We start from the raw sequence: 25,871 nt of genomic DNA, 5'->3' as shown, positions 1-25,871 counted from the left end.
GTCCTCCATCAAAGCTGGCTGGGGAATTCTGGGAGTCGAAGTCCTCCATCAAAGCCGGCTGGGGGATTTTGGGAGTTTCAGCCCACCAGGCTTCAAGGTTGCCATGGTTGGAGACCCCTGGCGTAGAGGACGGAGAATCCCGTGGTCGGCAAGAACTCCGCCCCAGTTCAATGGCAACCACGGGAAGCCAGAACCGACGGTTAAAACCGAGGCGACTCCAAGAATGTGAACAAACCAAACCGAACCCTTCAATTGCAGAATCGGGAACCGGGATGAAATGGGGATCGAAGCGGAAGAGGAAATATTCCTTTGCAGCATTTCAAGTTCACGGCATAAATTAAAAAAAAAAAAACCCAGCCTGGGGGGGTGGGATATATGTCTTCTTTCCAAACTCAGCCCCGCCTCCTCTTTCCCTGGGGAAAGAGAACGGGAGGGAGGGGGGGGGTCAAAGTTGCACTTGTGTGGTGGGGGGAGAGGCGAGGGGGATGGGGGTGGTGGTGGCTGGGAGGGTGGGGTCTCCGCCAGGCTTCACTCCAGTTCCGATTCCCCGTGGCCGTCTTCTCCGTCCAGGCACCCGTTCATCTTCAACCCGTCCTTCTCGGCCATGGTCTGCAGGTCGTACTCCTCATCCAGGAAGTCCAAGGAGTTGTTGCTAGGAAGGCCCCGGAGCGTGAATTTGTGCGAGACTTTGGTCCAGTGCTCCCGGTTGCTGGCCACCCGCTCGTAAAGCTCGGCCGACTTGGGGAACAGCTCCTGAAGCAGCCTGGAAAGGGAAAACCAGACGGGCGTCAGACCAGGCGTTGGCGTCCTGCCCCGGTCGGAGTCTGAATCCGAGGAGGAAGACGAACAGCCGACAGGGAGCGGGAGGGTGGCTCCGTTGGCGGTGGAGGAAACTGGGGAAGGGCAAAGTCCGGCTGGGCAGAGCAGGGGAGAGGTAGAACAAGGGAGAGGGAGTTCAGAGGAAGAGCCAAGCTCATTCCCTCTTCATCCTAGGGCACGCAGGGAGGAACGGAGAAGGGAGCAATGGGGGTTGTTGGCTTATGGGAGAGGAAAGGGCCCTGATTCCCTTCATTAGCTGCAGATGGCTTGCACTCTTGTGCCCCGCTTGTGAGATTCCCACACACCCCAAGCCAGAGGGAGCCCCTCTCTGCATCCTGCATGCTCCCCCTCCCCCTGAAGAGGTCTCGCACCCTTGTGTCCCGCTTGTGAGATGGCCTGAGGAAAACACAAAGCCCGACACACACTCACTTGTAGATGGGCATGGCGATGTGTTCCATAAAGCTGATCTGAAGCTCAGGGATGTAAGCTTTTTCTCGGTCCATCATCTCCATCGGACGGTTGCCCATGGCTTTCTCCTGGAGAAGGAGAGAGAGAAAGAGGAAAAAGAGAGAGAGAGAGAGAGAAAGAGAGAGAGAAAAAGAGAGATGAGAGAGAGGGAGAGATACAGAGAGAGATGACAGAAAGAAAAAGAGAGACAGAGAGAGAGACAGAGAAAGAAAGAGAGAGACAGAGAGAGAGATGACAGAGAGAGAGAGAGATGACAGAGAGGGAGAGATAAAGAGTGATGACAGAGAGAAAAACAGAGAGACAAGAGAAAGAGAGAGAGAAAAAGAGATACAGAGAGAGAAAGAGAGACAAAGAGAAAGAAAGAAAGAGCGAAAGGGATAGAGAGAGAGAAAGAGAGAGAGAGAAAGAGAGATGAGAGAGAGGGAGAGATACAGAGAGAGATGACAGAGAGAAAAAGAGAGACAGACAAAGAAAGAGACAGAGAGAGACAAGGGAGAGAGAAAGAGAGAGAGAGAAAGAAAGAGCGAAAGGGATAGAGACAGAGAGAGAAAGAGAGAGAGAGAGAAAGAGAGATGAGAGGGAGAGATACAGAGAGAGATGACAGAGAGAAAAAGAGAGACAGAGAGACAGACAGAGAAAGAAAGAGACAGAGAGAGACAAGAGAGAGAGAAAGAGAGAGAGAGAGAGAGAGAGAAAGAGCGAAAGGGATAGAGACAGAGAGAGAAAGAGAGAGAGAGAGAAAGAGAGATGAGAGGGAGAGATACAGAGAGAGATGACAGAGAGAAAAAGAGAGACAGAGAGACAGAGAGAAAGAAAGAGGCAGACAGAGAGAGAGAGACAAGAGAGAGAGAAAGAGAGAGAGACAGACAGAGAGGGAGAGATAAAGAGTGATGATAGAGAGAAAAACAGAGAGACAGAGAAAGAGAGAGAGAAAAAGAGATACAGAGACAGAGAGAGAGAAAGTAAGAAAGAGAAAGAGAGACAGAGACAGAGAGAGAAAGAGAGAGATGGCAGAGAGGGAGAGTTAAATAGATAAATGACAGAGAGAGAAAGAGAAAGAGAGAGAGAGAGATATGAGTGATTTCCTTTTTTCGTCCATCGTTTCCTTCTGCAGAAGCCACACCACGGAGTAAGGATCCCTTCTAAATTTCCACCTGAAGACCTTTAAGTAGTTCTTGGCTCTTTGGAGCAGAGGACAAAGTTTGCCAAGTCCCCAGATTGTATACGCTCTCTCGCTCAGAATAGAGCTGGAGGCGACCTCGGAGGTCATCTAGTCCAACCCCCTGCCCAAGCAGCAGACCCTAGACCATTTCAGACAGACGGTTGTCCAATCTCTACATGAACACCTCCACTGATAGAGCACCCACAACCTCTGGTGGCCAGCAGTTCCACTGGTTAATTGTCCTCCCTGTCAGTAAATTTCTCCTTTTTTTAAGGTTGCTTCTCTCCTTGATGAGTTTCCATCCGTTGTTTCTTGTCCTGCCTCTTCTGGCGCTTTGGAAAATAAGTTGACTCCTTCCTCTTCTTTGTGGCATCCCCTCAAATATTGGACTATTGGGCTCATGTCCCGCCTGGTCCTTCTTTTCTCTAGACTAGCCGAACCCAAATCCTGCAGCTGTTCTTCCTAGGTTTTAAGTCTGCAGGCCTTTAATCCTCTTACTTGCTCGTCTCTGTACTTTTCCCAAAGTCTCAAGATCTTTTTTGTAATTGGTGGTGACCCAAACTGGATGCAGGATTCCAGGTGTGGCCTTACTAAGGCTTTAGAAAGCGGCACTAAGACTTCGCGTGATTTTGATTCTAGGCCCCTGTTTATACCACCAGGGATTGTCTTGGCTTTTTTGGCTGCCGCCGCACTCGGCTGGCTCGTGTTTAAGGGATCGTCCACCGGGACTCCAGGGTCCCCCTCACAGTCACTGTTTCTGAGCCAGGTTTCCCCCAATCTGTACTTGTACCTTTCTACTCCCCTCTCCTCTTAGTAGAGGGATAATTCTCCTCCCAGGAGCCTTCCTTCTCAAACCTGGACTTAGAATAACTTTATTGACGCTTGGAATGTGCACTAATCGGCAATACGTTAAAATGAAATTTCTGGCAACTCGTACATCATCCCTATGCCTGTTTTCGAGTTGCCATAAGCAGGAGGGTGGGGGCGGAAACCTAAAAGGAGCAGCACGGCAAATAAAACCAGAAGTACATTCCACACTTATCTTACAAAGGTTATAGCCTAGGCTACTGGATGTTCTGCCTATGAAAATCCTTCGTTGGAGAGTGTGATTGATGACACCCAGCCATGAACGTACTTTGGTTGGAGAATCTGATGTATGACACGCTCAGGGAAGGGGAACGGGGAACAGGGTCACGGGTGACTGTAAATCTTTTGGATTCTTTTGAAGTTTATCTTGAGGCTCACGATTGAATTAGGGCAATCTCCGGAACCATACAGCTCTCAGAGAGTCTCCGCCACTAATATACACTATATCAGTGGCCCCCAACCTTTTTTGTGCCACGGCCCGGTACTGGCATCACAAAATCATCCACGACCCAGTACCGGCATCACAAAATCATCCGCGGCCCGGTACTGGCATCACAAAATCATCCCCGGCCCGGTACCGGCATCAGCACTCATGGCAAGGCGAGCTGAGAGACCGGCCAGCCAGCCGTCCCCCGCTTCTCCCCGCCACCTTCAACTCCTCCTTTGTACCTTTGTCGATGGGCTTCGCAACGGCTTCGGGACGGTCACTCGGCTCGCCTTGCCTTGGGTACTGAAAGAATCCTCGCGCCTTAGTTTGGTTCGAAGCCGCCCCCACCCTCGATGAAACTAAGACGTGAGGATTCTTTCAGCACCCAAACGCCGCTTTCTACACGGAAAAGCTCACCAGAAGAACTTTTTAATCAAAACAAGATGGCGGCGCCCAGCAAACCGGCGACCCGGAAGAAATTGTTCCACGGACCAGTACCGGTCCGGGGACTGGTGGTTGGGGACCCCTGCACTATATAACCATGACAAGATAAATAAATAAATACACACACACACACACACACACAAAGACACACACACAAATATATATATATATATATATATATATATATATATATATATATATATATATATACATACATACATATATATACATATACGTATACGTATACGTATACGTATACGTATATACGTATACATATACATATATATATATATATATATATATATATATATATATATATATATATATATGCAGGTCTTGGCGTGTTCGGGTATTTTCCCATGTAAGATTACACGGGAATCTTACATAGAAAAAGACCCGAAAACGCCAAGACCTACATACCTGTACCTGTGAAAGTCTACGAAAACACACACACACACACACACACATATATAATTGGACTCAATGATTTTATTTTATTTTCACATACCAGATCTCCCTGGGAGAAGAATTCCTTATAGATCAGTTCCTGGAAGGGAAAGACACGGATTTAGTGCAAGGTGACAAACCCTTCAAACTCTTCAATCTGCACATTCTTTGGGGAGGGGAGAATGTCCAGAGAGGACATTCACACACACACCCTCCACAACATGCCACCCCTCTCAAGCCTTGGACCAGGGCTAGGATTCTACAGGTTTGGGTGAACTGGTATCTCCGAGGATCAGCTGGGAGCGAAGTGATTCAGTTTGCTCCGACAATTAGCTGTTGGGCCCACCCGCCTACCCGGGCTTTAGGCTGTGTTTTATATCCTGTTTTTCAAGCTCAGCTGATTTGCACGGCACAATGGATTGCGGCACATCAGCTGTTTAACACTCAGGGATCGCTGGAGAAGGTCAGTAGCTAACTCTTCGCCCGCGGCGCTCACCGAACTGGTTGTTACACCGGATGAATCGCACCCGTGCCTTGAACCCTTAAAACTCCTGAGGAGTGACAGATACGTGTCGTGATTTCCCCCAACCCGGCGCCCTTCTGATGCCCTGGGATCTTGCTCTGAGCTCTCCCAGACATCTTTACATACATGTTGTGAGTTAATTTTGTGTTTGCTTTCTAGCAAATTTTATGTGACAGACTCAGGTAGCAGATTGCAGAATGGTAGATCTCTGAATGAATCTGTGATTCTGTGAGCAACTCAATCTGCCTGCCTGCTTTTGCCTAGTTTTGGGTAAAAATGGCTCCTTTTTTAAAATAAAAAAAATTCAATATTTACATCAATATCTATAATATTTACATACAAGCCATGCCCAGTCAGTCACGGGACCACCAAGCCGCACCCGCAAATTAGGCCACACCCACAGAACCGGTTGTTAAGACATCTGAATCCCATCCCTGCACGGAAGGGGGCTAAGCTATAACGTTCCCCCAAACTTTACGCCTGAATGCACTTCAGAAAAGTCACGACTCGAAGCAAGCGGGGCATCCTGGTTATTTAAAAACCCTACCCGTGGTCAAGATGCCACATCGGCTGTCCCAAAACAAAGCAAGACAATGAGGATTACGCAAAAGAGTTGCGCCATTTGTGCTACGACCAGGAAAACCTCCGGGATTATTACAACCTGTAGCAGAACCACCCTGGCCCTGGGAGGATTCCCACCCGCTCCCGGGGCACCCAAAGGGACAGGAGATGTGTCTGCAGTGGGCAGGGGATCCTTTGGCCAGAGAAGGTGCCAGACTCAGGAGGAAGAGCTGCACCTTCCAAGGGGAGGCTGGCACCGCCCAAGATACCAGCCCAGTGGATCCGGGGCTCCGTCCTCGGCCTCTTACTCACCGCGATCTTGCGGGTGGTTTTCCAGCCTTTGGTCTGGTCTGAGAGGTCACAGGAGGTCATGAGAAGGTACAGCAGGAGGCTGTGGTGCTGCTTGTTCCCCGGGTCGTAGCCAACTGCAAAGAGGAGGAATGGAGGAAAGGGGAAGGAGAGAAGGAAAGAAGGGAGGGGAAGAGAGAGAGAGAGAGAAAGAAGGGAAAAGGAAGAGTAGGTGAAAATGTGGGAGGGAGGGAAGGGAAAGAAAAAGGGAGGGAAAAGAAAGGAAGGGGGAAGTAGGAAGGAAAGGAGGAGAAGGAGGGAGGGAGGATGGGAGGGAAGGAGGGAAGTAGAAAGGAGAGAGAAGGAAGGGAAGAAGGGAGGAAGGGGAGTAGGAAGGACAGGGAAGAAGGGAAAGATGGAAGGGAGGGAGGAAAGGAAGTAGAAAGGAAAGGAGGAGAGGGAAGGATAGAAAGGAAAGGAGGGAAGGAGGAAATAGAAAGGAGAGAGAAGAAAGGAGGAAGGGAGGGAGGAAGTAGAAAGGAGAGAGAAGAAAGGATAAGGATGGAAGGGAAGTAGAAGAGAGAGAAGAAAGGAAAGAAGGGAGGAAAGAAGGGAAGTAGAAAGGAGAGAGAAGAAAGCAAGGGAGGGAAGTAGAAAGGAGAGAGAAGAAAGGAAAGAAGGGAGGAAGGGGAGTAGAAAGGACAGGGAAGAAGGGAAAGATGGAAGGGAGGGAGGAAAGGAGGTAGAAAGGAAAGGAGGAGAGGGAAGGATAGAAAGGAAAGGAGGGAAGGAGGAAATAGAAAGGAGAGAGAAGAAAGGAGGAAGGGAGGGAGGAAGTAGAAAGGAGAGAGAAGAAAGGAAAGAAGGGAGGAAGGGGAGTAGGAAGGACAGGGAAGAAGGGAAAGAAGGGAGGAAAGAAGGGAAGTAGAAAGGAGAGAGAAGAAAGGAAGGGAGGGAAGTAGAAAGGAGAGAGAAGAAAGGAAAGAAGGGAGGAAAGAAGGGAAGTAGAAAGGAGAGAGAAGAAAGGAAGGAAGGAAGGGAGGAAGGGTGGGAGGGAGGGAAGTAAAATGGAAAGGAGGAGAGAGAAGGATAGAAAGGAAAGAAGGGAAGGAGGAAAAGAAGGAGGGAAGGAAGGAAAAGGAGATGAAGGAGAAAAGAAAGCAAGAGAGGTAATTTAAAGAAGAAACTCCGCTTGGCCTCTTTCTCCCTTGGAAGCTCTGCCAACCCCAGGAGAAAAAAATCTACCGAGGTTCTCCGTCTTCCAGGTTCCTTTTTTCTCAAGAGGTAACTGGACTTGTTTTTTTTTCCTTTGAAGGCATTTTGCTTCTTGTCCAAGAAGCTTCTTCAGTTCTGACCGGATGGTGAGGAACGGAAGGATTGACACTCCTTGCAGACAGCTGGTCATTTGCATCCTTTGAGAGGGTCGTTGAGGCCACTTGGAGGTTTATCTGTGTCCTCTCAGGGTCACCTGAGTGGTGCAAATTGGGTGTGAAGGGACAGAGGCCTAGAAAACATCATTTGCACCACTCAGGTGACCCTGAGGAGACCAAGAAACCTCCAAGTGGCCTCAACGTCTCTCTAGAAGGATGCAAATGACCAGCTGTCTGCAAGGAGGATCAATCCTTCCCTTCCCCGCCATCCAAGTCAGAGCTGAAGAAGCTTCTTGGATGAGAAGCGAAACGTCTTCAACACACATAAAAAACCCCCCAGAAAGTCCAGTTGCCTCCTGAAAAAGAAAGCACCTTTGGGGCAACCCCTGGAGAAGAACGTGAATTTGGGAAGCCTTACCGTCAGCCATCTTCTGCAAGTCTTTGAAGATCCTCAAGTGATGAGCGAGGTCGGTGGCCAGGATGATGTCCCTCATCAAATCCAGCATCCTTTGGTAATCCTGTGGGATCAAGAGGTCCATCCTTCGCTACTGACCGCCCTGTGGCCTCTCAAGAAGTCCCAGGAAGGGCTCCCAAACTCCACCCACAGCTTGGAGAAGATGGCGGGACAGTTTTGGGGAACTATTGGGTCTCCAGTGACCAAAGACCTCCAGCCAATTTGGGAACTGGGAGTGATCTAAGTGTGTCAAGTTTCTCAGCCTTCAGAACTTAAAAGATGTGGGGACTTCAACTCCCAGAATTCCCCAGCTAGCACAGAAGGCATCCATTCCTGGAATTCCTGAGCCAGCACGGATGGATTCTACCTCCCAGAATTCCCAGCCACCAGTGGTGGACTTCAATTCTACCAGCCAGCATAGGAGGATTTTAACTCCCAGAGTTCCCCAGCTATACTTATGGATTTTAACTCACATAACTCCCCATCCATCAGAGATGGACTTCAACTCCCAGAATCCTCCAGTAACCAGAGCTAAACTTCAACTCTCAGAATTGCTCATCTCATCCACAAAAGATAGACTTCAACTCCCAGAATCCCCATCATCAGAGTCGGACTTCAACTCCCAGAACCACCCCGTAACCAGAGCTGGACTTCAACTCCCAGAATCCCTCATCCACAAGAGATGGACTTCAACTCCCAGAACCCCCCAGTCACTAGAGGTGGACTTCAATTCTCAGAATCCTCCAGTAACCAGAGCTAAACTTCAACTCCCAGAATCGCTCATCTCATCCACAAGAGATAGACTTCAACTCCCAGAATCCCCATCATCAGAGTCGGACTTCAACTCCCAGAACCACCCAGTAACTAGAGCTGGACTTCAACTCCCAGAACCCCTCAGTCACCAGAGGTAGACTTCGATTCCCAGAATCCCTCATTCATAAGAGCTGGACTTCAACTCCCAGAACCCCCAGTCACCAGAGGTGGACTTCGATTCCCAGAATCCCTCATTCATAAGAGCTGGACTTCAACTCCCAGAACCCCCAGTCACCCAGAGGTGGACTTCGATTCCCAGAATCCCTCATTCATAAGAGATGGACTTCAACTCCCAGAACCCCCAGTCACCCAGAGGTGGACTTCGATTCCCAGAATCCCTCATTCATAAGAGCTGGACTTCAACTCCCAGAACCCCCCAGTCACCAGAGGTGGACTTCGATTCCCAGAATCCCTCATTCATAAGAGCTGGACTTCAACTCCCAGAACCCCCAGTCACCAGAGGTGGACTTCGATTCCCAGAATCCCTCATTCATAAGAGCTGGACTTCAACTCCCAGAACCCCCAGTCACCAGAGGTGGACTTCGATTCCCAGAATCCCTCATTCATAAGAGCTGGACTTCAACTCCCAGAACCCCCAGTCACCAGAGGTGGACTTCAATTCCCAGAATCCCTCATTCATAAGAGCTGGACTTCAACTCCCAGAGTCCTCCAGTGACCAGAGGTGGACTTCAATTCCCAGAATCCCTCATTCATAAGAGCTGGACTTCAACTCCCAGAACCCCCCAGTCACCAGAGGTGGACTTCGATTCCCAGAATCCCTCATTCATAAGAGCTGGACTTCAACTCCCAGAACCCCCAGTCACCAGAGGTGGACTTCGATTCCCAGAATCCCTCATTCATAAGAGCTGGACTTCAACTCCCAGAACCCCCAGTCACCAGAGGTGGACTTTGATTCCCAGAATCCCTCATTCATAAGAGCTGGACTTCAACTCCCAGAACCCCCCAGTCACCAGAGGTGGACTTCGATTCCCAGAATCCCTCATTCATAAGAGCTGGACTTCAACTCCCAGAACCCCCAGTCACCAGAGGTGGACTTCGATTCCCAGAATCCCTCATTCATAAGAGCTGGACTTCAACTCCCAGAACCCCCAGTCACCAGAGGTGGACTTTGATTCCCAGAATCCCTCATTCATAAGAGCTGGACTTCAACTCCCAGAACCCCCAGTCACCCAGAGGTGGACTTCGATTCCCAGAATCCCTCATTCATAAGAGATGGACTTCAACTCCCAGAACCCCCAGTCACCAGAGGTGGACTTCAATTCCCAGAATCCCTCATTCATAAGAGCTGGACTTCAACTCCCAGAACCCCCAGTCACCAGAGGTGATTTTCAACTCCCAGAATCCCCCAGTTAGCACACCCCAGGGCCCTCTGGGGAGGAAACGAGTGCCAAAGAAGCCAAGGTCGTACCTATATACCTGTGTCATAACCCCACCCGCCCTCAAAATTCCCTTTTAAAAGCCCCCTCCCCGATTTTCCTCACGCCTCCGGATGAGGGTCAGCCTGCCCAGGAAAGCCCACCTTGCGAGAGAAGTGATCAAAGATGTTGCACCCGTGCGTGTTCAGGATGGCGATGGCTTGAGCGAAATGGTGTCTCTGAGGCCAACAAAACACAACAAGGGAGAGACGTCAGCGAGTACGTTGCGGAACGGCACCCGGAAGTCGGCCATTTTGTGCAAGCGCCCACGGGGCTGTGCAGGAGCACGAGGGGGGGGCACACAGGCTAAGCTCATCTTCATCATCCTCATCCTCATCATCATTGGTCCTCTGACTTACAACCGTCGCAGCATTCCCCCCCCCCGCCCCCCCATTTTGGTCACCCGATCAAAAATTCCTTTACCTCCATCACGGATCCTTCGGAGCTGTACAGAGCTGCCAGGACGGATTTCTGGAAGGGGGAGAACGGAGGTGGCTTTCACCGGAGAGGTTGGGTAGGGGGTGAAGGAGACCCTCCCCCAAGGCGGGGGGGGCAGATGAGCAGGAAGAGAGCAAACCTTGCCCCGGGGGGGGGGGAATGGCCACAACATCCGCTAGCCTGGTTCTCCTGCTTGAGCAGGGGGGTGGGAGGGGGTGGGAGAGGGGGGGCTGGACTAGAAGACCTCCAAGGTCCCTTCCGGCTCTAGTCTGTTCTGTTCTACTTCAGTTCTGTTCTGTTCTTTATTCTCTCCTCTCCTCTCTTCTTCATTCCGACATTCTATTCTATTCTATTCTATTCTATTCTATTCTATTCTATTCTATTCTATTCTATTCTATTCTATTCTCTATTCTGTTCTATTCTATTCTTTATTCCAATATTCTATTCTATTCTATTCTATTCTATTCTATTCTATTCTATTCTATTCTATTCATTCTCTACTCTACTCTACTTTTTATTCCAATATTCTATCCTATCCTATTCTCTATTCTCTATTCTATCCTATCCTATCCTAGTCTTTATTCCAATATTCTATTCTATTCGACATTATATATTCTCTCTTCTCTTCTCTTCCCTCCTGTTCTATTCTATTTCTATTCTATTCCTATTCCTATTCCTATTCTATTCTACTCTTTATTCCAATATTCTATTCTATATTCTATTCTATAGTCTACTCTACTGTACTCTACTTTTTATTCCAATATTCTATCCTATCCTATCCTATTCTCTATTCTAAATTCTATCCTATCCTATCCTACCCTTTATTCCAATATTCTATTCTATTCGACATTATATCTCCTCTCCTCTTCTCTCCTCTCCTATTCTAATTTCTCTTCTCTTCTCTTCTCTTCTCTTCTCTTCTCTTCTCTTCTCTTCTCTTCTCTTCTCTTCTCTTCTTCATTCTGCTTTTCTATTCTATTCAATTCTATTCTGTTCTATATTCTATTCTATCTTCTATTCTACTCTGTTTTTTATTCCAATATTCTATCCTAGCCCCTCATCTATTCCACATTCGATTTTATTCTTCTCTTGTCTTCTACTCTATACCCTACTCTCTAGAGAGAGACCCCCCCCCACTATCCTCCCTTGCAGAGGGGTGGGGTGGGGGTCTTTCCAACCTTACCGATGCCACTTGAAAAGAATTGTTGGTGCCTCGGTGGTCCAAGTCGTGGCACATGCAGGAAATGAACAAGGCAAAGATTTCAATGTCTCTACAGGGAAGGAAAAACAGGGGAGGAGGTCGGTTCGGGGCCGCATCGACCAAAGGGGCAGACTCGAACCCACGCAAAGTGGGACTACCTTTTCTTTTGCCATGGCTTGCTAAGGCCACACCTGGAACACAGGTAGTCCTCGACTTACAAGAGTTCGTTCAATGGCACCGTTCGGTTACCGTGCCACCGGCAAGAGCGACTTACGCCCGTTTTTTTTTCACACCTTACGACCGTTGCAGCGTTCCCGTGGTGACGTGATCAAAGCTCGGCCACCAACTCGTGTTTATGACGGTCGCAGTGCGCTGGGGTCATGGGATCCCCTTTGGCGAACTTCGGACAAGTAGACCCAAAGGGGACAACGGATTCGCTTAAGGACCATGTGATTAACTGTAGGGATTCCCTTAACAACTTTGGGAGGAATGACCAAAAAACGGCGTAAAATTCACCCGCTAAGAACTGTCTGGCTGAGCTACTGAAACGCTGGGCTCTGTTTTGGTCATAACATCGAGGACTACCTCAATTGTATCCCGTTTTGGGCACCGTGCTGTAAAAAAATAAAGAGGTTGACCCACTGGAAAGAGTGCAGAGAAGAGCCCCAGAGATGATTACGGGGTTGGAGGATTAAAACGCCTGAAGAACGGTTGCAGGAACTGGGTCTGTCTCATTTAACGACGAGAAGGACTAGCGGGAAGGTGACAGCAGCATTCTGGAGGACGTCGCAAACTGTCCTCAATACGAACCACTTGCCAAGAGTCTGAATTTTGACCGTGTGATTATGGGGATGCTGTAACGGTCGCAAGTGTGAAAAAAAGAGCCATAAACAGGGGTGGGATTCAGCCCGGTTTGGGCCGGTTTGAACGAACCGGGTGTTAAATTTACATCCGGTTCGCTGAACTGGTAGTTGAAACGATTGGCTGGCCCCGCCCAACCCCAACCCTCCCAGAAGTCTCCACGCTTCTGTTTTTACCTGCACAGGTAAGTGCAGGGTCTGGAAGGGCCAAAAACAGGCCAAACCCAGAAGTTCTGTAAGTCCGGAAATGGGCCTGTTTCTGGCTTCCGGAGGCCCTCCCGGAGGCCCGAGGGAAGCCTCCAGACTCTGGGGAAGGCAAAAAAATTGCCCTCCCAAAAGTTCCGGCAGGCCACGCCCACCATGGCCATGCCCTCCCAGCAACCTGACAGAGAACCAGTTGTTGGGATGTTTGAATCCCACCCTCAGCCCCAAGTCTCTTTTTTCCAGTGCTGTTATAACTTCGGTCACTCAACAAGCGGTTATAAGTCAGCGATGGTGAACCTTTTTGTTGTGGTGTGCCAAAAGCGCGCACCCTCCCTGCATATGCGTGCGCCCTGCCATGTCCCCTTACCTGCACTGCGCATGCGTGCACCTCCCAGCTGATTTGGGGCAAAAAATGAGGCCATTTTTGCCTTCCCGGAGGCTCGAGGGAAGCCTCTGAACCCTTGGGAGGCCGAAAAAAAGGGCCTGTTTTGGCACTCCTGGTATTTCCGGAAGGCCCGTTTTTTGGCCTCCAAAGGTTGCAGGATTCTCTCGAGCTTCCAGGAGGGCGAAAACGGTTTCAAATGGGCAGAAAACCAGCGGGGAGGCACACCCATGCGCAGTGCAGGTAAGTTTAACTGGGGCTCATGGGCCCACACAAACGGCTCCACGTGCCACCCGTGGCACGCATGCCGTAGGTTCGCCATCGTGGTTATAAAATTGAGATTTCCTTTTGCAAGATTTCCCCCTCAAGGCGAAGAAACGAGAAAGGAAATGGCTTTTTGGAGACCCTCCGCCGTGTCTTTGCTGGGTTTGGAAAGCCGGCACCCCGACTTCCACAAGCTGAACAGGGAACCAAGAGTTGTGGGTCCAACCTCAGCTTGCGTTGTCCCAAGAGATGCTTTAAGATCCTTTTCCTGCGTCCTGCAGGCCGGGAGGGACTCGCTCTCTGACGACCCCCCGGGGCCTAAACCAAGCCCGTCATCCACGTCCACTTACTCCAGGTAGTTGATGAGCTCCAGATTCTTGTACAGCAGGTAGCAGAAGTGGGAGACGGAGAAGGCGTGCATCCAGTTGTGATACGGAGGGTCTCTGTACCCCTTTTTTACCATGAGGCAGAACCTGAGGAAAATGACCAAAAAAGAGAGTCACTTGGGGTTATTTAAGACCCCCCCCCAATGTAAGACCGAGCAGCCATTTCCTCTTTTTGGTCCTTCCTTGGTGGTTGGCCACAGCGAAACAACACATCGATTGCAGCCCATAACTTTTTCAACAACTCCTCGTGGATCCTCCTGTCACCTTGAACCTCTTGGGAATCCTCTTCAAGCCCGCCCCCCCTTGGTGGCCAGGCAGGAAATCATGCGTTAAGCCTGGTGTCCAGACGGAGAAGCAGAAATCGAGTCCCTTGATCACTTTGGGATCCAGAGGAAGGAAAAAGGGGGGGAAAACCCCCCCAAACCTGCCTTGTTCTCTTCTCCCAACCGTACCTGACAAGGGTTTGACGGTCGATTTTGTAGTTGCTGATGAAATTCATGTCCTGCAGCATGCTCAGAATGGCCTTTGGGGGGAAAGAAAGGAAGGAAGGAAAGAAAGGAAGAAAGAAAAAGAAAGAAAGAAAGAAAGAAAGAAAGAAAGAAAGAAAGAAAGAAAGAAAGAAAGAAAGAAAGAAAGAAAGAGGAAGGAAGGAAGGAAGGAAGGAAGGAAGGAAGGAAGGAAGGAAGGAAGGAAGGAAGGAAGGAAGGAAGGGAGAGAGAGACAGAAAGATGAGATTGAGGGGCAAAGGTTGATGGCAACCTCCTTCACGCGAGGAGAAGCCATTTCCTTGTGGCCAAGAGCCATAACTGAGATATCTTGGCCTCCCAAAATAAGGGGAACGTGGAAGGTTCTATCTCTCCCCTCCTCCCCATCCCTCTCTTCTCTTCCCCATCCCTCTCTCTTTCCCTCTCTATCCTCCTTCTTCCTTCCCTCACTCCTCCTCCTCCTCCCAATCCTCCCTTTCCCTCTCTCCTCCTTTCCTCCTCCCCTTTCTTCACCCTCCTCCTCTTCCCTTCTCCTTCCTTCCTTCCTTCCTTCCTTCCTTCCTTCCTTCCTTCCTTCCTTCCTTCCTTCCTTCCTTCCTCTCCCTCTCCTCCGGATCCTTTCTTCCCCCTCCTCCTCCTTCTCTTCCTTCTTTCACACCTCCTCCTCCTTCCCGCATCCCCCTTCCTTTCCCTTTCATCTCTTCCTTCCTTCACTCTTCCCTTCTCCTCCCCATCCGTCTTCCTTTCCCTCTTACATCTTCCTTCTTTCTTTCCTTCCTTCCTTCCTTCCTCCCTCCCTCCCTCCCTCCTCCTCCCTTTCCCTCTCTCTCCTTTTGTCATCCTCCTTCTCCTCCTCCTCCCTTCTCCTTCTCCCCTTCCTTCCTTCACTCCTCCTCCCTCCTCCTCCCTCTCCTTCTCCCTCCCTCTCCTTTCTTCACCCTCCTCCTCCTCCTCTTCCTTCCTTCACACCTCCTCCTCCTTCCCACATCCCTCTTCCTTTCCCTCTCATCTTGTCTTCCTTCCTTCTTTCCTCCTCCTCCCCCTTTCTTCACCCCTCCTCCTCTTCCCTTCTTCCTCCTCCTTCCTCCTCCTCCTTCTTTCCTCTCCTCTCCGTCTTACCTCTTCCTTCTTTCCTTCCTTCCTTCCTTCCTTCCTTCCTCCCTCCTTCCTCCCTCCCTTCCTTCCCTCCCTTTCCCCCTCCTCCTTTTGTCATCCTCCTCCTCCCTCCAAAGCTACAGCTGATCCAGAATGTAATGTAGGGTTACCTGGCCGGTCACATGGCCACTGAAGGCCTCGCAGGTGTGACTCCAGATTGTAGTGGCCACTGACTGACTCAGCTAAGCTTTCATAGGCAATCTGCCCAGCCCTGGTTGACGGTCCTTAGTGCCATAGGAGTCTATGAATTTATTCTTTGATGTTTGATGTTTTCAACCTACACAACCTCCCCTGAGCCCCTTGGCAAACACGGGGTTGTAAAATGGGGCCAAACCCATTGGACAAGTTGTTTAGCTTAACAAAAAAAATGTTAGATTGATTGAATGAATGAATTTGTCAATGAATGAATGAATGAATGAATGAATTGATCAAGGAATAAATGAATACATTGACCAATGAATGACTGAATTGATCAATGAATCAATGAAAAAAATTGATCAATGAATGAATGGATGGATGGATCAATGGATCAATGAATCAATGAATGACTGATGAATTGATCCACAAATGACTGAATGAATTGATCAGTGAAAATGAATGACTGAACTGATCAAAGAATAAATGAATAAATTGATAAATGAATGACTGAATTGATCAATGAATCAATGAATAAATTGATCAATGATTGAATCAATGAATCAATGGATCAATGAATGAATGACTGAATGAATTGATTGATGACTGACTGACTGACTGAATGAATCCCTCCTTCTTTCCATCCTCCCCTCTTCTCTCTCTTCCTCCTCCCTCCCTCCTTCCCCCACTCCTCCTATCCTCCCCCCCGACTCTCTATTTTCATCGATTACCCCACCCAGAGTCACCAATTACAAAGTGAGCCATCCAGGAACACCTTGAAATAACTACCCTAAGTCTAAAATGCCCCCTCCAGCATTGGGAGACACCGTGAGCCATCCAAACAAACCCACCAGGGGGGTGGTGACGGTTTGGGCTGTTCCTCAAGCATGTCACCCCCTCCCCTCCCCCACGAGGGGTGCTGGCTGTGACCGCTAGGCCCCCTCCTGCCCAGGATGAGACTCACATTTCAGCGTTGCTGAGATTCCTGGCTTCCGTGATAATCTCCTGCAGCAGCACGGAAACATCATCTGAAAGAGGATCGGGGCAGGGGAAACGCTCAGAAAAACCAACCGACGGACCTCAGGCACGTATTTTTGGGGGTGGGTGGGTGGGTGGGAAGGGGGCTTCATCTCATCCCACCTCCCTGGAAAGCCGGCTCCTTGCCAGCCCACTCCCCCCAATTTCAGGGAATACGGCCGAATCCTCATCGGAGCCTCTTCGCGGTGGGTCTGGAGGCAGAGATCTGCCCTGGTTCCTCCTGCCCTTGGATACTTACCCAGGTGAGTGAAAAGGTTCTTGGCCACTTGCAAAAGAGCCTGTGGAGAGGGAAGACAGGTGAACCCTCTCGTTCTTTCTCAGCACCAACATGGTGGTTTGGGGGGGTTTTTTTGGGGTGAGGTGGGGGAAGGAGACACACTGCTACCTCTTCTCCCAATCCCAAACTGCCTGCAGAATAAACGAATATCAGAGTTGGAAGGCACCTTGGAGGTCTTCTAGTCCAACCCCTTGCTCAGGCAGGAGACCCCAGACCCATTTCAGACAAGTGACTCTTCTTAAAAACCCCGCCGGTGTTGGAGCACTCACGACTTCTTGGTGGCCGGCAGTTCCGCTGGGTTCATGGTTCTCACGCTCAGGAAGTTCCTCCTTCGTTCCAGGTTGCTTCTCTCTCTCTCTCTCCGATGACGTTCATCCAAATTGAACATAGAAACGTCAGGCTGGAAGGAAGGCGCCTTGGAGGTCTTCTAGTCCAACCCCCTCCTCAGCCGGGAGACCCCACACCATTTCAGAAAAATAGTTGTCCAATTGAGTTTAGTGGGTTTTGACCTTCAAAAGTCCCAGGAGCTGAAGTCCAGCTTGTATGATTTGGCTGCTTATTTGTACCCTGTGACTTTTCTTTCAACGTACGCTGAGAGCATTTGCACCAAGACAAATTCCTTGTGTGTCCAATAAACACACTTGGCCAATAAAGAATTCTCTTCTCTTCTCTTCTCTTCTCTTCTCTTCTCTTCTCTTCTCTTCTCTTCTCTTCTCTTCTCTTCTCTTCTCATTCTTATTCTATTCATTCCCTCAACACTGTCCAGCTATTTACAAAGTTTGCACTACTATTATTGTTAATCTTCTCATCACTGTATGACCGTAATTTTGTCGCTTGTATCCTTACGATTTATATGGACTGTTTCCTAGTATGATTTGATTGCTTATTGTACCCTGTGACTATCATCAAGTGTTGTACCTGATGATTCTTGACTCTTGACGAATGTATCTGTTCTTTTAGGTACCCTGAAAACATTTGCACCAAGACACATTCCTTGTGTGTCCAATAAACACACCTGGCCAATAAAGAATTCTATCCTCTCCTCTCCTCTCCTCTCCTCTCCTCTCCTCCTTTCCTTTCCTTTCCTTTCCTTTCCTTTCCTTTCCTTTCCTTTCCTTTCCTTTCCTTTCCTTTCCTTTCCTATTCTATTATCCATTCTATTCTATTTTCTATTCTATTCTTGATGAATGTATCTTTTCTTTTATGTATCCTGAGAGCATTTGCACTAAGACGAATTCCTTGTGTGTCCAATCACACTTGGCCAATAAAGAATTCTATTCTATTCTATTCTATTCTATTCTATTCTATTCTATTCTATTCTATTCTATTCTATTCTATTCTATTCTATTCTATTCTACTCTACTCTACTCTATTCTACTCTATTCTATTCTTATTGCACTCTATGACTATCATTAAGTGTTGCACCTGATGATTCTGGACTCTTGACGAATGTCTCTTTTCTTTTATGTGCACTGAGAGCATTTGCACCAAGACAAATTCCTTGTGTGTTCAATCACCCTTGGCCAAGAAAGAATTCTATTCTATTCTATTCTATTCTATTCTATTCTATTCTATTCTATTCTATTCTATTCTATTCTATTCTATTCTACTCTCCCCTCTCCTCTTCTATTGTCTGAAAGAGCACCTTCTCTCTCTGGATCTATCCGGACCTGAAGGCCTTGCAATCAAGACCTTCTCCAGATCCATCCCATCCCCCAAATGGAGGAGGTGGGGCGGGTCCTCTCTAAGGGGGAGAGCTTTTCCTGTGGTGGCACCCCGTTTATGGCATCCTGGCACTTTCCCGTTACCATCCTTCTCGTCCCGGGTGAAGGCTTTTCTCTTCGCTATCCTGGACCTCTTAATCTTATTTTAATTGTCTTTGCATCCTGTGATTTTAGATTTAGACGACTGCCTTTCTGTCATCCCAGGCCTTTTAACGGGCTTAATTGTATTTTAATGACATTTTAATGTACGTTGTTTTAGTCTTTTGAATGACTGCCTTGCAGCTGTCTCATCTCCACCGAGCAACGTCTTTGTTCTGCACTTTATTTGATTTTATGTGTTTAACTGCGTTTTTATTGTAAACTACCGAGAGATCTTTAGCTGTCAGGCAGTTTAAAAAAAAAATTTTTTTTTTTTAAACAAACAGAGAAATGAACCAATTTTATTTCCCCATCTCCCGAGATCATCACAGGTGGAACAGATCTGAAAGCTTGATCCCTTCAGGTGAAGTTCCCACATCTGCATTCGCACAATGTAGGTTGACCTGACTCTAGTTAAGCTGCCTTTTGCTGTCTGAATATGCGGTGCCCGTACAGCTCTCGAGTTGAGCTTCTGGTACAATCTGTTCTGGGTATATGCATATTTATTTATTTATTTGTTTACTTATTTATTTATATAGATTTATTTATTTATTCTGTCGTGTTTATTAGTGTATGTTAGAGGTGTAGACCTTTTTGAGATATGCATGCAATGAAATTTCATCTCCATGAATGCCAATTAGTGTACATTCAAAGTGACCATAAAGTTATTCTACGTCTTCTAAGCGAGAATATGAAAAATGGCTCCATTCTATAAGTAGGTCAAGGCCGTTGATTTACTTATCCAGTTTTGATTACCACGATATATATATATATATATATTTTTTTCTGAGGTTCTCATGGGTATTTGTATGTGGATCTTTGGTTGTTCGGGTTTTCTCCCGTAAGATTCAAGTATCTAGGCAATGTTTCGATGAAGTCTCATTCATCATCTTCAGGCTTCTGTCTCCGGCTCTGTGCTTCTCAGAGTGCTCTGAGACTATATATATAGGATTTGGCTCTGTGCTTCTCAGAGTGCTCTGAGACTATATATATAGGATTTGGGTTTGGTTAGTCTAGAGAAAAGGAGGACTAGGGTGACATGATAGCGGTCTTCCTAGTATTTGAGGCTGACCCAAAGAAGAGGTGGTCAAGCTCTTCCAAAGCCCCTGAAGAGGCAGGACAAGAAGCAACGGATGGAAACTCATCCAGGAGAGAAGCAACCTGGAATTAAAGGAGGAATTTCCTAACAGTGAGGACAATTAACCTGTCAGAACTGCTGTCAATTGTGGGTGCTTCATCACTTTTTAAGAAGAGAATCGACAGCCATTTGTCTGAAATAGTGCAGGGTCGCCTGCTTGACCGGGGGGCGGGGGTTGGACTAGACGGTCTCCAGGGTCCCTCCTGTCATTCTATTACTCTGTGTCGTGTGAAGGTAGGAACCTTTTTCACATTTCCTTGATCCACCCGTTCCGTTCCTAAATGCATTCGCAATCCAGTTGGTTCGATTATGGGCCACCGAGTTGCTGTCAACTCTCAGGGTCCGCGCAGATTCGTCCCGTCACAATCTGTCCCTCGCCTGGTTTACAACAAATTAGCATTTGGTAAACACTTGGAAGATGCAGCCGGTTTAGGGTTTAATGGCGAAGTTTACCCAAGGCTTGCCATGTTTTTCCACAAGGGGGAGCTCCGACACAGTTCTGAATGGGTCGTGCGCAGGTTGGGAGCTGAAAGTTCTATGTGTGTGTGTGTGTGTGTGTGTGTGTGTGTCTGTGTGTGTGTTGAGTGTGTCACTTGAGACTTTCAAAAAGAGACTGGATTGCCATCTGTCAGAAATGGCGTAGGGTCTCCCGCTTGGGCGGGCGGGGGGCGGCGGGTTGGACTAGATGACCTACAAGGTCCCTTCCAACTCTGATTATCCGTTATCTGTCTGCCGTTTTCCTCTCCTGCGTTCAGTCTTGATGGGTTGTGAGAACGCAGAGCATATAAGGGTGAAGGTAAAGGTTCCCCTTGCACATCCGTGTGAGTCGTTTCTGGCTCCTGGGGGCGGTGCTCATCTCCGTTGCAAAGCCGAAGAAGAGCCCGCGCTGTCCGAAGACGCCTCCGTGGTCATGTGGCCGGCAGGACTAAACGCCTTCCAAAGGCGCGCAGAACGCTGTTCTCTTCCCCACCAAAGGGGTCCCTATTTTTCTACTCGCATTTTTGACCTGCTTTTGAACTGCCAGGTTTGGACGAATCACGCGGTGCTAGGGATTCGAACCGCCGAACTCCCGACCTCTCTGATCGACAAGCGTCTTAGCCCCTGAGCCACCTATCAGAAGAGCCACTAGGGGAGAGAGCAAAGATCATCTCTGGTGCCCTCTGGAGGTCATTTAGAGTATTGCAACCCAAACCAGGCATTCAAGTTTTTTTTCCCCCCAGAGACCTATAGATATTTCTAACTCCTGGGTATTTGAATTATAAGCGCTTCCAAACTCGCCACCTCTCAATATTAGAAGAAACTTGGTTATCTTCTTCTGGGGAAGTATCTAAAGTGTACAGTCACTTGTCTGAAATGGAACTTCGCCGAAGCCATCTTGGAGGCGTCAGGGTTGCCACACACAGCACTGGGGAGGGGTGCGGGGAAATAGTTTGACGGGGTTTTGGAGCCGAAACAATAAAGTTATTGTGTAGGAACCAAGGACATTCTCACCAGTGGCTGGCCAGAGGAGGAGCCGGTAACCCAGCAACCAGCCAGCACCAGGATTGGACAGTGTGACCAGTGACTTGGGGAAGGGAATTTTTTTTTACTTTTAAGTAGGTAAAAGCCATGGGAAAATCTCAGAGTCGGTTTACACCGCTTTGTGCCAATATGACGTATCCAATCTTGGCGGGACTGAAGTGCCTTGGGGTTTGTTTTCTACGGGGACAGCGCGTTCTCGGGGCTACCTGGGGACAAGAAAGCTCAAAGACCGGTGGGGGGGAGGGGGTTGTACTCCTTACCTGACACTCCCACTTGAGTTTCTGCTCCTTCTGGAAGGCCAGCGTGCTGGTCAGCACCGTCGATGTGTAGCAGAAGCAATGTTGGATTTTGTAGACATCCGCTTCCGTGTAGCTGCAGGAAACGGAGGAAAGCAAGAAAGAGGATTAGGGAACTGGAGGCTAAAATATACGAAGAACATTTGCAGGAATTGGGTACGTCTAGTTCGGGGGGGTCTTCAACCTTGGCAACCTTAAGACTTGTGGACTCCAACTCCCAGAATTCCTTAGCCAGCTTTGCGAATTCTGGGGGTTGAAGTCCACAAGTCTTAAAGTAACCCAGGTTGGAGACCCCTGACTTAGATGACCCTTCTGGTCTCTTCCAACTCTATCATTCCTGGCTGCCTAGGGAATTCTGGGAGTTGAAGTCCACAAGTCTTACAGTGGCCAAGGTGGGAGACCCCTGACTTAGATGACCCTTCCGGTCTCTTCCAACTCTATCATTCCTGATTGGCTGAGGAATTCTGGGAGTTGAAGTGCACAAGTCTTAAAATGGCCAAGGTTGGAGACCCCTGATTTAAATGACCCTTCTGGTCCCTTCCAACTCTATCATTCCTGGCTGCCTGGGGAATTCTGGGAGTTGATGTCCACCAGTCTTACAGTGGCCAAGGTGGGAGACCCCTGACTTAGATAACCTTTCCAGGTCTCTCCCAACTCTATCATTCCCAACTGGCTGAGGAATTCTGGGGGTTGAAGTGCACAAGTCTTAAAGTGGCCCAGATTGGAGACCCCTGACTTAGATGACCCTTCTGGTCTCTTCCAACTCTATCGTTCCTGGCTGCCTGGGGAATTCTGGGGGTTGAAGTGCACAAGTCTTAAAGTGGCCCAGATTGGAGACTCCTGACTTAGATGACCCTTCTAGTCTCTTCCAACTCTATCATTCCTGGCTGCCTGGGGAATTCTGGGAGTTGAAGTCCACAAGTCTTAAAGTTTCCAAGTTTGGGGACTTCTGAGTTAGGGTACCTGGCTAGAAAGCAGGAGGCTGTGAGTTCAAGCCCTGCCTGGCTTTGCTGGCTGGGGAATTCTGGGAGTTGGAGTCCACAAGGACCAGAGTCCCCTGGTCTAATTGAATGAAAAGAAGGATTAAAGGTGACCTTGTAGAATTATTCGGGCATTTGAGGGGCTGCCACAGAGAGGAGGAGGGTCAACTTATTCTCCAAAGCCCCCTGAAGGGCAGGAGAAGAAGCAACGGACGGAAACCAAGCGAGGGAGAAGCAACCGGGAATTCAGGAGGAATTTCCAAGCGTGAGAATCCTTGTCAGGGTTAAGGACCGGAACAATTAACAGATAATATGATGAACAGATCATGGGTGGTGCAGCTTCCCTCCCAAGTTCTGGGTCTTCTACCGGGGAGATTTTCAAGTAGAGGCTGTACCACCATTTGTCCGGAATGGAGTAAGGTCTCCCATTCGAGGAGGGGGTTGGACTAGAAGACCTCCAAGGTCCCTTCCAAGTTTGTTACTGTTATGCTCTTATCCTTCCTTCCTTTATCTGTTCCTCTTCTTCCTTCCTTCTCCTTTCTCCTCCCTCCCTCCTCTACTTCTTCCTTCTTGTCTCCTTCCTTCCTCCCTCCTCTACTTCCTTCCTTCCATCTCTTCTCCTTCTTTCTTTCCTTCCTCCCTCCCTCCTCTATTTCATGGCTTCCTTCCATCTCTTCTCCTTCCTTCCTCCCTCCTCTACTTCCTTCCTTCCATCTCTTCTTCTTTCTTTCCTTCCTCCCTCCCACCTCTATTTCATTCCTTCCTTCCATCTCTTCTCCTTCCTTCTTCCTTCCTTCCTTCCATCTCTTCTCCTTCCTTCCTTCCTTCCTTCCTTCCTTCCTTCCTTCCTTCCTTCCTTCCTTCCTTCCTTCCTTCCTTCCTTCCTTCCATCTCTTCTCCTCCTTTCTTTCCTCCCTCCCTCCTCTATTTCATGCCTTCCTTCCATCTCTTCTTCCTTCCTTCCTTTCTCCTTCCTTCCTTCCTTCCTTCCTTCCTTCCTTCCTTCCTTCCTTCCTTCCTTCCTTCCTTCCTTCCTTCCTTCCTTCCTTCCTCTTCCTTCCTTCCTTCCTTCCCCACCCTCTCTACTTCTATCCTTCCTTCCCTTCTCCATCACTGGAGGCTTTTAAAAGACTGGACAGCCACTTGTGTGGAATGGTATAGGGCTTCTTGCTTTGAGCAGTGGGTTGGACTAGGAGACCTTCAAGGTCCCTTCCAACTTTGTTACTCTGTTATGCTCTTATCCTTCCTTCCTTCCCTCATCTCCTCCTCTCCTTCCTCCCTTCTTGTCTCCTTCCTTCCTCCCTCCTCTACTTCCTTTCTTCCATCTCTTCTCCGTCTTTCTTTCCTTCCTCCGTCCCACCTCTATTTCATTCCTTCCTTCCATCTCTTCTCCTTCTTTCTTTCCTTCCTCCCTCCCACCTCTATTTCATTCCTTCCTTCCATCTCTTCTCCTTCCTTCCTTCCTTCCTTCCTTCCTTCCTTCCTTCCTTCCCACCACCCTTTCTACTTCTATCCTCCCTCCTATAGGGTCTCCTGCTGGAGCCGGAGGGCTGGACTAGAAGACCTCCAAGGTCCCTTCCAACTCTGTGCTTTGGTTAAAGATTCTATCCTTCTGAGTACGACCAAGTCCCCAACTCACCTTTCTCCACCAAGTTTGTTGAAGGCACAGGCCAAGGCCACCACCTGGGAGGTGGCTCTGCTGACCACGGGGACACACAGCATGGAGGTCACCTCGAAGCCCAACATGGTGTTCAGTTGCTTGTGCTCCTCCTGGGACGAAAGGAAGACAACGTGGGTGCGAATCCACCTGTTCTGACCGAGGCTTCCTGAGACAGCACCAAACACACGCTTAGTCCCTAAAACCCTCTTGTTATTTCAGCGGCTGTGAATTATAGTCATAATCACAGCCCATAATAAGTCCCGAACAGTGTGTGAATCGTCCGACAAGTCCTTTGGGATAAGGCTGATAAGCACCCACCTTTATCTCCCTTGAAATGCTGCCAACCATTAAATGGCCAATTAGCTGTACGAGGCCAAATGGAGCCCAAAGTCAACATGGAGCGTCCAGAACAAACCATAGTTGCTTCCTGCAAAGGCTCCTGTCCCTTGGCTCCTCCTTTATGTCTTATGGGAGAGGCCAATCATCTCCAAGCCTTCCTCCCGAGTCGCCCCTTTTTGTCTTAACTGTTCTTGCCTTCTGGCAGCTCTGCGCATGCACGTACTGGGAATAGGCTCCCGCTGTTCCTCTTCCTCGCTGCTGTCAGATTCCGGAAGCTCTGGAGTCAGCACATAACTCCCAGATGGCCCCGGCCCCATTTCTGTGTCGGATGCAGATCCCTCGTCCGAGCCCTCCCCAGACTCCAGGACTGGCCCACGTCCCTCCCCACTCTCCGACTCTGCTGCCATCTCCACTGGACACTGGTGGACCACAACGCAACCGGCTGGTGGCTTCTCCTTTTCATCAGATGCCCCAAGGTGGGACCCTCGTTCACGGATGGGGGCCAAACAACCGGAGAATCCATAGTTCTTTCCCCAATGAATGACTTCAATTAAAAGGCACACGCCTTCCTGATGGGCATCGCAGGACCAATTGCAGGCAGTCCTCGACTTATGAGCAAAATTTCTGTGGCGCGGCAGGACAGCTTTGTCCCATTTTACGACCTTTCTTAACATGGTTGTGAAGCGGATCGCCGCAGTTGCTAAACTAGTCACAAGGTTGATAAATGAATCTGGCTTCCCCCACGGACTTGGCTGGGGAGAAGACCACGTAACCCCGAGATGCTGCAACCGTCATAAATATGAGTCAGAATAACAGAACATTCTCTCACTCTCTCTGTCTCTCCATATCTATCTCTCTAATCTATCAGCTATATCTATCTATCTACCTATCATCTGTCTGTATCTATCTATCTATCTGTCTGTCTGTCTGTCTATCTATCTATCTATCACCTATCTATCATCTATCTGTCATCTATGTATCTGCTATCAATATCAATCTATAAATCTATCAGCGATCTCTCTATTCATAATTATCATCTATCATCTCTTCTATCTATCTATCTATCTATCTATCTATCTATCTATCTATCTATCTATCATCTATGTATCAGTTATATCAATCTATCAATCTATCAGCTGTCTCTCTCTATTCATAATTATTATCTATCATC

General features: G+C 48.6%; 1 protein-coding gene across 1 annotated transcript in view; it reads right to left on the bottom strand.

Moving 5' to 3' along the window:
- Positions 1 to 17: 17 nt before the first annotated feature.
- Positions 18 to 25,871, bottom strand: part of PDE2A (phosphodiesterase 2A) — a 52,346-nt gene continuing 26,492 nt past the window's right edge. The window contains exons 10-24 of the mRNA XM_087937854.1: positions 24,341 to 24,471; positions 21,686 to 21,797; positions 16,866 to 16,905; positions 16,554 to 16,617; positions 15,565 to 15,604; positions 14,267 to 14,337; positions 13,779 to 13,901; positions 11,701 to 11,788; positions 10,503 to 10,550; positions 10,184 to 10,258; positions 7,795 to 7,894; positions 6,031 to 6,143; positions 4,696 to 4,734; positions 1,249 to 1,355; positions 18 to 763 (exon numbers count right to left, since the gene is read on the bottom strand). Of these exons, the coding sequence (XP_087793980.1) occupies positions 529 to 763; positions 1,249 to 1,355; positions 4,696 to 4,734; positions 6,031 to 6,143; positions 7,795 to 7,894; positions 10,184 to 10,258; positions 10,503 to 10,550; positions 11,701 to 11,788; positions 13,779 to 13,901; positions 14,267 to 14,337; positions 15,565 to 15,604; positions 16,554 to 16,617; positions 16,866 to 16,905; positions 21,686 to 21,797; positions 24,341 to 24,471 (1,386 nt within the window). The 3' untranslated portion in view covers positions 18 to 528. The remainder of the gene's footprint in view (positions 764 to 1,248; positions 1,356 to 4,695; positions 4,735 to 6,030; positions 6,144 to 7,794; positions 7,895 to 10,183; positions 10,259 to 10,502; positions 10,551 to 11,700; positions 11,789 to 13,778; positions 13,902 to 14,266; positions 14,338 to 15,564; positions 15,605 to 16,553; positions 16,618 to 16,865; positions 16,906 to 21,685; positions 21,798 to 24,340; positions 24,472 to 25,871) is intronic.

This window comes from Pseudonaja textilis, chromosome 7, assembly GCF_049901715.1.
Source record: "Pseudonaja textilis isolate UNSWEBS1 chromosome 7, rPseTex1.2, whole genome shotgun sequence".
NCBI lineage: Eukaryota > Metazoa > Chordata > Lepidosauria > Squamata > Elapidae > Pseudonaja > Pseudonaja textilis.
The sequence above is the reverse complement of the archived record's forward strand: the minus strand, read 5'-3'. Positions and strand labels throughout refer to the sequence as shown.